General features: G+C 42.6%; 1 protein-coding gene across 3 annotated transcripts in view; it reads right to left on the bottom strand.

Moving 5' to 3' along the window:
- Positions 1-13,211, bottom strand: part of PCDH15 (protocadherin related 15) — a 400,140-nt gene that overhangs the window by 125,196 nt on the left and 261,733 nt on the right. For all 3 annotated transcript variants that reach the window (XM_075717276.1, XM_075717274.1, XM_075717275.1), the window contains exons 18-19: positions 4,691-4,996; positions 3,286-3,510 (exon numbers count right to left, since the gene is read on the bottom strand). In XM_075717276.1, coding sequence (XP_075573391.1) covers positions 3,286-3,510; positions 4,691-4,996 — 531 coding nt within the window. The remainder of the gene's footprint in view (positions 1-3,285; positions 3,511-4,690; positions 4,997-13,211) is intronic.

Raw genomic sequence — 13,211 nt, forward strand, 5'->3', positions numbered from 1 at the left:
GCGCACACCAACTCTGTCCTCAAAGGAACTTTAGTGCCTGCCCTCTCTGCCCTGATCAGGACTTTTCACCCCCCGCAAAGGCATGTCAGCTCTCCCGATTCAGACAAGGGGGAATACGAGTCTTTTCTGTTAAGAACAAACCCAAACTGCATTGCAGCGTGCCTTGTTACTTCTGTAACATCCTGGCTTGTGGCAGGAATGGTGTGGCCAGCAGGAGCAGGGAGGTGATTGTGCCCCTGTATTCGGCGCTGGTGAGGCCGCACCTGGAATGCTGTGTCCAGTTTTGGGCCCCTCAATACAAGAAGGACATTGGGGTGCTGGAGCGTGTCCAGAGAAGGGCAACGGAGCTGGGGAAGGGTCTGGAGCACAGGGCTGATGGGGAGCGGCTGAGGGAGCTGGGGGTGTTCAGCCTGGAGAAGAGGAGGCTGAGGGGAGACCTTATCGCTCTCTACAACTACCTGAAAGGAGGGGGCAGGGAGGTGGGTGTTGGTCTCTTCTCCCAAGTAGTTAGTGATAGGACGAGAGGAAATGGGCTCAAGCTGCGCCAGGGGAGGTTTAGATTGGATAATAGGAAAAATTTCTTCACGGAAAGGGTAGTCAAGCATTGGAACAGGCTGCCCAGAGAGGTGGGGGAGGCCCCATCCCTGGAAGTGTTCAAAAAACGGGCAGACGTGGCACTTCGGGACATGGTTTAGTGGGCACGGGGGTGTTGGGTTGATGATTGGACTGATGATCTTAGAGGTCCTTTCCAACCTTAGTGATTCCTAGTTTTACTTTCATTAAAAAATAATCCAGCTACCAAGCCAGGAAACATGAAATTGCTACTCTCCCCTTAACTGGTTTAGTGGTGGACTTGGCAGTGTTAGGTTAATGGTTGGACTGGATGATCTTAAAGGTCTTTTCTAACCTAAATGATTCTATGATTCTGTGTATTTCTTTTCATACCCGAGGCCTGCTCTTCTCCTTGTTCTCACTTGGCTTCCAAGACTCTGCACCCCTCTCCTGCTGCCCTGTCTCTTGAATCACCCATTCAAGGTGTCCTCTTGTGGATCCTTCTCATCTCACGCAGGGGTAGCGCAAGGCTCTGATCTCAACCTCCACCTTTCCCCTTGTCCTGTAAATTTTGTATCTGGAAAGTTCATCTATAAGCTCCAATTAAACCATTCTTTCTCTTTTAGACATCTCTTGTGACCAAGGTCCTAAATTTCTATCATCCGACATATAACCCATTAATGACATCTGCCCAATCAAATGAGATATTAAAAATGTTTTTTCCACAAGCCCTCCCCCATTCTCTCGACTGCCACTCAAAATATTACTGTTCTACCTGTCACTCAAGGCTGGAACCTAAGCATCATCTTAACCTGAGCAATATATATAACATTTAATTACCTCCACTGATCTGTTGCAAAAGTCAGCCTGTCACCAAGTATGACACTTAATCATTTATTTGATTTATTTTCTTTCTTGTTTGAAAAAAAAGCCACTTGTCCTCACTTTCAGGCCCTATTCTGTCCCCAGCCTAACACCTTTTACTGCTGAAATTGTCACTCCTGGCTCCAGCCTAGCATTCCAGCCTCTCACATACTGCCTTTCCAAACAAGTAGCATCACGCTCCCTTTTTGTTGCTCGTGTGTAGGAAGAGTTTCCAGGAAAACAAGAAACCTGTTTTTTGATCCTACTAATACCCTTCTTAAGTCCTCTATTCCCACACCACCTCCTCTGACAGTGCACAAGCTGCTGTTACATTAAGGCCACCGAGTTGAACTGCATTGCTTCCCTGTACTTTCATTAATGAATACAATATTCATTCATGAATACAATACAAATGCACAATCATACAGCTGGGTCAGCCCTACGATGCAAACTGCCGTTTTTCTCTGAATACAGTCCTATTTGAAAACAAGTACCTCTAAAAAACCGAACAAAAATACCCAAACCAACCCAAACGCTTAATTCTTTCAAAAATCCACTGTGCTGGGAAAAAATTTCTTTTAGGAAAAAAAACAGGTTTGAGCAATTTCCTCCTTAAAAGTATAACAGAAAAGGCTCAGGGAATGATGTCAAAAGCTACGTTTTCTTTGATTGACTTGCAAACTGCCGGGAAAGAGCGCAGACTATTAGGAAACAGGTGACCTGCATCTCAGTCTGAGAAATTTTGCAGAGAAGGAGAGGTATTCTAGAAGCCTTCTTACGCTGTCATCAAAGCTAATAATTGGAGACATTTACTATCCCTAAAATAATTCTGAGCTCAGTAGAGACTGACAAACAGAATTACTCAAAATCATGTGGCAATTCATAGCATCTGCAGATACACAGAGACTGATTCATAGACGCTAAATACTTTCTCCAGAATTACATTTAAACTGAAGTTGCCAGCTATGAAGTTCACATTTGTGAGCTATGCTTTTGTTCCTGCTACAATTTTTGCTTCTTAGCTAAAATACGAGTAATTAAACTCTCTTCTCTCCCACAGCTCACAGTTCTTCACTGACGAAGTCAACAAAAATGAAGCAACTGCGCACAAGGACTCGACTGACTGGCTCCAGAACTGCACCTCTGTAAATCCAAGGAGGCATGATTTAGAGCATCTAAAATATCCTCTCCTCTTGGACACGAGTGCATCAACCAAATTAAGATGGGTAAGTGCTAATGTTTCAGCTACAAACGCTTTTCATTTGTGGATCGTTACCAAACAGAATATCATTACCCCCATATTACTGGTGAGATAACTGAAACCCGGAGATGATGCTGTAACTCACTGCATAATAACGATTCATTGTGCAAGACCACTAAATAAGCCTGTTCCTTTGCAGCTCTGTATTTTCAAGCAGCATAATCTGAAATATAGGATGTGGTGTGCCACATCAGCACTCAATACACCCGAATGGTTCATAAAATTACAATTTATGAGAGCTTTAACTGAAACGTGATGGTGTCATTTTTGCAAACAATTCCATTAGGTACTTATTTCAAGCTTTCAGGGATTCTAAAGGACTAAACGTTTATATATGTGTCAGGTATTCTTGTACTTCATAACCCTGTGATCCAAGATTTAACCACGTAATTGCATATAGAATAGTAATTATAGCTGTTATAAAGTATATGTTTAACTGAACAAGTTACTGTCAGAAAAAGGCAGTGGCTTCATACAAGTGAAAAAGCAGGAAAGCAGGCACACTGCTAGCGTGCTCTGGTGCTTCATCAGGACATCTGTAAGGGTCGATGAAGTATTTTGTAACAAAGAGGAGAGGATGCTATCAACCGACAAGTTATTCCTCTTACCTTTACTCTCACTGCGACGGTAGCGAGACCAGGAGGCATAGTGCCCTTGCTATCGAAGGCTTCCACAAGAAAGGTGAAGGTTGCTTCTGTGTCAGAGAATGATTCGTAATCCAAGGACTTCAAAAGCGATAACTCGCCTGTATACTTGTTCAGCGCAAAATACTGTAGTGCTTCCTGTGTCCGTATTCGATAGTTAACATCAGAACCGAGATCAACATCCTTCGCCTAGGGCATGCCGTACAAACAAACAAACAAGTACTTAAACAAAATCCATTTTCACAAAAAATCCCTACTAGGTTTAAAGAACATAAAAAAGCAAACTACTGCAAACAACTTTAGTCTCGTTATATTATTCTAATAGTATGGGATGAACTTAATAGTACTGCACAGACACGAGGAAGACAAAGCCACTTAAGGTTATAAAATCCAGAGATACCCGCCACAGGAAACAAACACAATATTCTGGGCAAGAGTCACTGGAAGCTCAGTCTGTTCTTGTTCTCTTCCCTGGGCACCTGCTATCCGCCACTGCCAGGGAGCGGATGCTGGGCTAAGCAGACATTTGATCTCACCCCGTATGGCAGCACGGATGTTTTCATTTCATACCAGTATTTAGACAAAGAATATTAATCTTCATCAGCATAAGGAGTACTATGCGATTGCTTTAGCTGCAATTTGACATCAGATTTATCTGCAGTCAGGTTCAGAGAAAACCATTCTTGTTGAAATTGTCTCAGGACAGATTCTTCTCATTAAAGGATGCTGACCAAAACATCAGGAGGATACACAGACTGCTTGCGGGAAGTGAATCTCAGCTGCCTTTAGAGATCCAGCTCATCCTTGAACCATTAACTCTCACTTGTCTGAATACCTTTTATAGGCAGTGAAGAGAAGACACCTCCTCCAGGTGTTCACTTTATTCCAACTACCTTAGATGATGATCTTGGTATTGGATGAATTGCTTCTGGAAGCAACTGTTTAGCTCCAAAACCATAATGTGAGGTTAGGCATCCAGGATTGACTTAAATGCCTAAATCAGTTGAGATAAAGCTCTCTTTTGCTACTAATGTAAACAGGTAGAAGCAATATGATGAGCTTTCAAAAACAAATCAAAAGCACTGTAAATGTGTAAAACAAAATTCCAAGAAACGACAATGACAAAAAGCATAGGTTTTGTTGTTCGTTTGGTTGTTTAACAAGTGCTCTTATTTCCAAATGAACCTCAGCTTCAAAGTACTTTTATGTACCCGTCTAAAGGTCATGCATTTTTCAGTCAAACTGTCCTAACTTCCCGCACTCCAGTTTGCAATCTTTTACTGCAGTCTCACCAACAAGTTAAATAAGAGCATGCATAGTATTGCAGAACATTTACAAAATACTTCTTCGCTCTATAATGCTTTCTTACCTCTATTTGCAGGAAGACAGTGCCTGGGGGTAGATTTTCTGGCACACAGACAGTGTAGGAAGCATTAGTAAAAATGGGGCTGTTGTCATCAATATCCAGCACCTTGATCGCTAAAGTTAGCGTTGAACGGCGAGGGTCCACAGCTCCGTCTGTCGCTTCAACAATAAGTTCATAATAGTCCCTCACTTCTCTGTTCAGTTTAACTGCTGTATAAATGCTACCATTTGATGTGATTCGGAAAAGATTCCTGAAGTTTGCCAAACTGTAATGAACTTGCCCATTAACGCCAGCATCTGGGTCTGTAGCCTAAAGAAACAAAAAAGAACCATGTTTTAATGCACATTTTAAAAACCTACAAGGGCCATACCTGCATGGGAGTAAGAAGGTAAGCTAGGGTAATATTCAGCAGGGTACTAGTGCTTGCGTGGCTACTCAGCGTTTCTTGTTTACAGCAGCTTGCCCCTCTCTGATATTTTGCTGAAGATAAAATATCCCACAGAGACAAACCTCTTAATTTGCAGTGGCAGAAGATAGGTTTACTGGGACTTCAGGAGAAAATACACGTTTAGTTGCTCAGCCTTGGACAACTGTGCACATATGCAGAAGACAAACTAGATGCTTTTAAAGCCAAGCCCTCAGATACTTCTAATGCTGAAGTATCTTCAGGGTTAGGTGGTGTCTGAGGGGAATCTTTTACGCTCTTTGATTTAGGTGTTTCATTGCTGCTGAAATCATTACAGAGTACATGCCTAGATGAAAGGTGGATGCAGCCAGCAGATCGCTAGAATGGACACAGTAGTTAGAAATTGTCATGTCGCTTAACATGTTTGTCACATTTAGTGATATTTTAATTGTTGCTCTCTGAAGAACTACTTCACTTTCCATAGTTTGTTTATCGAGTTCTTCAAAACCAAATGTTGTCACATTTCATCCTTATTCTTCTACACTCAGAAGAGGCAGATGATTGCAATAGAAAACCATTTAGATTTTGTTCAGTTGGTATCTTTGTTCTCACATACCGAACTAAGTCTCAGATTTCGGTATCAGCCAAATAAGTCTTGCTATTACATAACTGCCCTTTACAGGGAGGGACAAAATTCATATGTTTCTCCCAGAGCTACCAGGCCCTCAACATAGTCTGAATGCTGACCTGTTATTTTTCCTCCTCTTAATTAAATTATGGCATGATGAATAAGGTTATGTAAATTAAACAAAGGGCATTCTGTGAGCAAGGTATTTTCAGTTATTTGACTTTATGAATGAGACTACAGACATCTGGGAAGATCATAAGGGACTTTCATGTTTTGTTATCAGAACAATTGTCAGGAAGTTTCCATGAATGTTTAATTCCGGTGAAGGTATTCATTGTAAGACTTTGTAATGAAACCATTTATCTTCCTAGAAATCAATTAAAAGTTAATTAAAATTGTTAATAAGAAAAATTTCACTGTGCTTTCCCCCTGCACTACATCAATGCGCTAAGCAGTAACAGCTACAACTTCCTAATGACCAGTCTAGGGATAACACGTCCTTTTAATCGACATCTTTCAATGTATGGTTGCTTAGTTTACAGTCAATGCTATTTCCTCCATAGAAATAACTGATTTGGGGCAGAAAGACCTCCTCAATGACATACTGGAAAATCATCAGAAAGCTACTCAAGGGGAAAAGTTTAAGGTATACAGTAACAGACACTTAACCTCACAAAAAAAAGCAAAGTATAGGAAATGCAGAGTAACTTCTGGATAAGACATTACCAGCAAGACTCACCTTCATAAGACTTAAATCTCCGACATGTGCATGAGGTCAGTCCTCGTACTTAGCCTCTAATTTAAGCCAAAGCCATATTACAGCAATTAAATTGATACTGAACACCTGGAGTTAAGAACCAAACACCACCTCCCCCCTACCACCCCCCCGAATCTCTAACAGTAACCTGAAATACTACCACCACTGGAAACTATGAGAATAAACCAGCTAACCTTTTTATTTAAGATGAATTCAGAAGGATGTTTTTGAACAGACAAACTTATTTTTTAGGAAACTAAATTAAAATTACTTTCAAATATATGGCAGTCTTTGCCATTTCATTGCTAAAAACACGACTATGCATGTTGTGAACTCATTGTGTACATCCTTGGGCATAAACATCTTTTCCACATTCTCCAGGACTGATTTGTTTCCATGCAGAGTAGCAGGCAAATTATCATTATTAAATCCATTTAAACTAATTGTTATAGTACCACCATAACACTGGTGAGAAGTCAGCCAAAGACATGCAAAGACAGGCGTCAGCTCTGTGCATTTTTACATATCTTAGCCCTGTGCTTCCACAGCATGGGGCAAATTTAAATTTCAGAAGGATTCTCTGACTGAACTCTCAAGCAGAAGTTTGCTGTGCTTTGTCCACTAAAATTTCTACCACATGGATTCTCTGATTATCTATTAGATAAAAGAACCAGCTTTTCTCCAAGCTTCTCGCTCTATCTGTGGTGTTACGCCAGAGAAAACCACAGCCTATTTGCAAAGCCACCATCCCATTGCTCGGGCGGCGCTTCGTGTTCCCCATCTTGGATGAACACCGTGCAGAAGCCACTGAGGAGAAGGGCGAAGCTGAGAAGTTACAACAAGTTGTACAAGCGCTGTCCAACCTACCTACAGGCGGCTTTGCGACCCCGGGAGACTTGGAAAGGCCAGAATGTCATATGCCATGGCTGCCAAGCCCACGCCAGCGCCTGCCTTCTCCTGCCCAGACTCCCCTGTCGCACAGCTGAGGGGCTTCCATGTCCCACAACAGCCTTTCCCTGGCCCCACGCCTTTCCCTGGCTCCATGCCTTTCCCTGGCCCCATGCCCTTCCCCGGCCCCACGCCTTTCCCCCGCCCCACACCTTTCCCTGCCCCGCTCTGGTCTCCCCACAGGCTGCAGCGGACTCTGCTCCGGCGCCTGAAGCTCCTCTTCCTCCTCAGTGCGTGAATGGTGGAGGTCACCCTCACTCCTTGCCCTTTTTTCATCCCGTGTCCCCGCCGGAGTCGCTGACGGGCTCAGCTGTGCCCTGTGGGGGCCATCGGCGCCAGCTGGAACCAGCTGGAACTGGCTGGAACCGGCTGTGCCCAACCCCTCCCCACAGAGACCCCTCAGCCCCGCAGCCAGCCCTGGGCAACCCCTACACATGTATTATCTTTAAAATTGAAGTGCGTGTTTTCAAAGAACTTTACTTTTACCTTTTTTTAATCTTTTTTTTTAAAGATTTTACTGTGAAAAAAAGCTTTCAGAGAATGCTATTATTTCACCAAATTAGATCGTTTTTACAGGTTTAAGATCTCCATTAATGAACGTTTTGTCTATAAACTTGAAAAGAGGTAAGGTACTCTTTACGGATACGAAAGGAAAAAAGTTTACTCTGTTTTCTAAAAGAATCTTACCTCAAGGGTATACAAAATCAACTCTTTCCACACGGAAATCATTTCGCAGAGCCTCCTGCGGGCAGCAGCTCCGTGGAGAAGCCCTTGAAGGACTCGCTGGTGGCATGGCCGCTCTCCGCTCCTGTTTGCAGCTATCGCTTTGTATCAGAACAGACGACTGCCAGCCACCCCGACTGCAGCCCTGCGCTTGACACGGCCGGGGGCAAGCTGGCACACAGGTCCCACAAGCCTCGACCGGAGGGCAAGGGGGGAGGAGGCCTGCGCAACGAGGAGCTGGGCTTTCAGAGAGTCCTGCTTCAAAAGCCAGCCTGCTGGAACGTATCACTACCCTTAAAACAGAAGCCAGCGACATCCCAATACATTTAATACGATTTGCTCATGACCAGTGCTGAGCTGAATTACCTGGGTATACAGTTAGCAGAGGTGGAGAGAATCACAGAATCATTTAGGTTGGAAAAGACTTTTAAGATCATCAAGTCCACCACTAAACCATATCCCTAAGCAGCACATCTACACATCTTTTAAATACCTCCAGGGATGGGGACTCCACCACTTCCCTGGGCAGCCTGGTCCAATGCTTGACAACCCTTGCCGTGAAGACATTTTTCCTAATATCCAATCTAAACCTCCCCTGGTGCAGCTTGAGCCCATTTCGTCTCATCCAGCACTTGTTACTTGGGAGAAGAGCCCAACACCCACCTCACTACACCCTCCTTTCAGGTAGTTGTAGAGAGCGATCAGGTCTCCCCTCAGCCTCCTCTTCTCCAGGCTGAACACCCCCAGCTCCCTCAGCCGCTCCCCACCAGCCCTGTGCTCCAGACCCTTCCCCAGCTCCGTTGCCCTTCTCTGGACACGCTCCAGCACCTCAATGTCCTTCTTGTAGTGAGGGGCCCAAAACTGGACACAGTATTCCAGGTGCGGCCTCACCAGCGCTGAGTACAGGGGCACAATCACCTCCCTGCTCCTGCTGGCCACACCATTCCTGCCACAAGCCAGGATGCTGTTGGCCTTCTTGGCCACCTGGGCACACTGCTGGCTCATGTTCAGCCGCTGTCGACCAACACCTCCAGATCCTTTTCAGCCAGGCAGCTTTCCAGCCACTCTTCCCCAAGCCTGCAGCGTTGCATGGGGTTGTTGTGACCCAAGTGCAGGACCCGACACTTGGCCTTGTTGAACCTCACACAGCAACCAGTTCCCTTGCCTGTTTTCAGCTACAATGAGATACAAATCACAGATACTATGTTTCTCTGGGCTACACCAACATTCTTAATACTTTCTTCTATTAGGTAAGGTCCATTAGGAGCAACAAAGATCAAGGCAAACACTGAGCACAAAATTGGCCAGATTTCTTTCTTTTCCCCATAGCGCAGTCTCTGTCTCACCCTAGCTTCAAATCCCTACACTTCTGATATTGCGTCTATGGTTAGGATACCTGCAGAACACATCTCTTCCCCGCTACAAGAAGCCAAAGCTGTCGAAGTTGAGGGCGGCAGAAGTAACAACCCACTTTTCCAAAGACAATCACTCACTCTTCCCCCCGCCACAATGGGATGTCAAGACCAGACAACTAAAGAACCTACTTGTTTCTGCCTTGTTTTCTGAAGATCTTTTCTGTTGCATCCAGCCCCGACCCAAGCCCTCCTTCCCGTCATCCCTACTGTCGTCAAAAGGAAGGAAAGTATCAGTTCAAGTGCCTGTAGAGGCAGAGCGGGGCAACAAGCAAGAGAGCAAAGGAGCCCGAGGCGCGCTCAGCCTTCACACGAGCACTAATGCAACACCCGAGTTCCCACCCATCATAGTACCCCAAAATCCACCAACACATTCTGGTGTTTGATCGCTTGCAATCACATGCAACACATTTGGTAAATCTGGATAGGAAACTAAGCTGATTTTGCTATTCTGGGTAAAAGAAAAAATTGGAACCATCCCTCTGCACACTCAGAGGTTTTCCTTGCAACTGGTTCAAGTAGCCTGTTAGGCAAATTTACTACAGCAGTGTTAGACAACTGAAGAGCTCATAAATTCACTTAAGTCAACGTGGCCTAACCAAAAGGGATTTTGTCAGGATAGAGGAGCCTGCTTTACATAGGTCTAAGGCAATTTATTTTCTTTAAACTGAGAACATCTGCAGGAATATAAATTAGACAAACAAAGAAAAGAAACAAAACAACCCCTTGCTGACTGGGCTCCTCTTGCTGCAAGAGATGCAGAAAGATGAGATGCACGTTCCTAACTCTCCCGTCTCATTATGTTTATTCAGAATTAGGAAAAGCATGTTCCTCTGAAGAATGTCTAGTAACTACTGCTGTTATCCTAGTAACTCCTCAGATCCACATGACTACTCTGATTTCCATCTCTCATGGGGCTAACTTACAAAGTACTGCATGACAAAGACAACCTGGAAACCTAGGAATATAAATGAATCATTACTTTATTTCCCAGAAAACACATCCCACATTTACTGGAGATACCATAATCTACAAGGTGATAGCCTTTATCTGTTGTGGTACGTCTAAATTTGCATTACCAACTATGCTTCAACATTACTAAGAAACCCTCATGAACATAAACCAACAGTGTTCCAGAGTAACAAATTATCTTCCTCCGTCTCAAACAGCTTGAAAATACAATTCTGGGAGATCTGAATTACTAAAATACGTCTTGAAGGATCATTAACTCTGAAATATAATGACAAGTGCTTAAATGTCAACAGTATTAATTATACCATTATCATCCTTTTCAAAAGAAACTCCTACTAATATCCACAACTCCTGCTCACAATGGGTAACAACAGGATTTAAGCAGGTTAATTGGGGGTTTATGCTTGGACTGCTGGAGCTGGAAAACAGCAAAATAAGGCAGTGTGTTGTTATTTGTACTTGTCTCTAAAGCAGAGGCAAACGTGACAGGTATCTCCTCATCAAAGCTGCAAGCTGGAACACTTCTTAGGGACCACTTTGCCACCAACCCAACCTCCTCCAGATTAAATTTTTCCTTCAGGTCGTCTTTAGGGACAGAAGTTCCCCATGATCCACATCTACCCCAACAAAAGCTCCTGATCTCTGACAGACTCTCCAGTATTCCAGCAAACACTGCAGTGTGAGGGAGGGATGGAAATTGTGCTGGAGGATACAAAGGATGCTGTTGATGAGAGCCAGGCTATTGTTTTCATGGATAACATGATTTTTTTTATTATTATGGGTTTAATGGGTTTATTATTATGGGTTTGGTTTTTTTTTTGTTAGGTGTTTAAAAGATTCCCAAGCCCCTCAATTGTGTCAAATAGCAAATCAAGTGTGGGTGGGAGTGCCAAATTGGATTTTGTACTTGTTTGTCAGGGAGATTGCTGTTTGTGCTCATAGGACAAAATTAACATCTCCCAGATGCAGTAAGAGGCCACAGATAGTTGAAATGTTTCTGACCTCTTGGTATCTATTTAAAAATATTTTAAGGAGGGAAAATCATTCATCTATGAAAGTTTGGAATTTTTCTTCTTCCCCGTATTTCAGAAAGGCTTTTCCTCTCTTTCATTTCTTTTTGCCTGCTTTTACAGTCTTTCATTTCCCTATTTCATTCATGACATGCTCTAAGCAAAGGAAAAGATTAGAAGGTACCAACAGTTTTGAAAGTTTTCTGTCAGCTGGACTCAAAATAATGTCAAAAGAAGTAAGGAAACAAGGAAATACTTTTGTCCTCCCAGCCTTGTCAGCAGTTTCGCACACACTTTTCTCATTTCACGCAGTTAGATTAATAAATCTTGCTCCTAAACATGGCACCGCTGTATGTCCATCACAGATAGCTGCAATACTCCCTTGCAGCCTAAAAAACTACAAGAGTTCATTTCTGCAGAACTTCCTACAAAACTGACATTTAAATTACATTATTCATATAAAGGAAAAAAACTGCTTTTACAGACTTGCTGGGTTAGAGGGCTGCAGGTTTTGTACAAGTTTCAGATAAGAAATGACACAATGCTTTTATTCTATGTGCATGCTCAACTGAAAGTATACAGAAGGCTTTTTAACTTGATTCTGCTATATAATTTCTGATGTGCTACAAAATTTAACGTTACACTACAAGAAGAGACAGAGGCTTAGTTACAAGATGTGATAAATCTCAAATGTTCTTAATTATTGGCCTGCCAAAAAAAAAAGACTTGATAAAGAAAGACAATATAATGAATATACAGTAAAATTGGACATTGTAATATCAGGGGGCAAATTCAGTGATCTATCACTGGCTGGGGCAGTCCAATTGGGTATAGCTGGTCTAAAAAAATTGGAGAGGCAAAAATGAAACTCAGAGGCAGCACCCTCAAATTTTGGCTATCTTGAAATTTCCAAGCAAATCCTACTTCTTCAAGAAAACAAACCAATGCCCTACACATAGACGCTTTTGAAGAACACTACGGGTTTTGTGTACATCCTCCAGGAACTCTTCAAAAGAAAAAAATATCTTGTTGAACTACCAAGTCATACAAGCTTATCATTTTTCTCATAACTACACAGAGTAATTTGCTAGGGTAAGGGTAGCACATGGTAAATTTTCAAATACTGACATATTTTACCCATTAAACAAGATGGGAAACCCTTTGATAATTACTTTCATAGTCAGTGCTAATTCCAGTGCATCTGGAGGGTTAGTTCAGAAACCAATTAAATGCGACTCTAAACAAAACTACACAGTAAGAACAGTTAAATGCTACAAGCCAATATAAATTAAAATAAATGAAAATCGGAAAGCTCACGGCTGCAAAAACATGATTTAATGGACTGGTGAACCTCCTACAAAAGTTAATCACATTGTAACACTTAAAAATAGGCAAGCTTTCTTTAGTCTGGCACGCGACCAAATCCTAAATTTAGAGACTTGCACTGCCTGTTTTTACTTGAAAGTTGATTAGAAATTTTGCCTTTGTGATGAGTGTGTTCTTTGGCAATGATATGATCAAGCAATTCAGAGATTAAACCAATGAATATACATACTAGCAAAAATAAAACCCAAAGCTTTCTAAATCACAGATGAAATGCATTGACATTGTATAAAATCTCCCCATTTAGCTGGGCTCCCAAACATTTCCCTAATACGTTCATCCATT

This window comes from Pelecanus crispus, chromosome 10 (genome assembly GCF_030463565.1).
Source record: "Pelecanus crispus isolate bPelCri1 chromosome 10, bPelCri1.pri, whole genome shotgun sequence".
Lineage (NCBI taxonomy): Eukaryota > Metazoa > Chordata > Aves > Pelecaniformes > Pelecanidae > Pelecanus > Pelecanus crispus.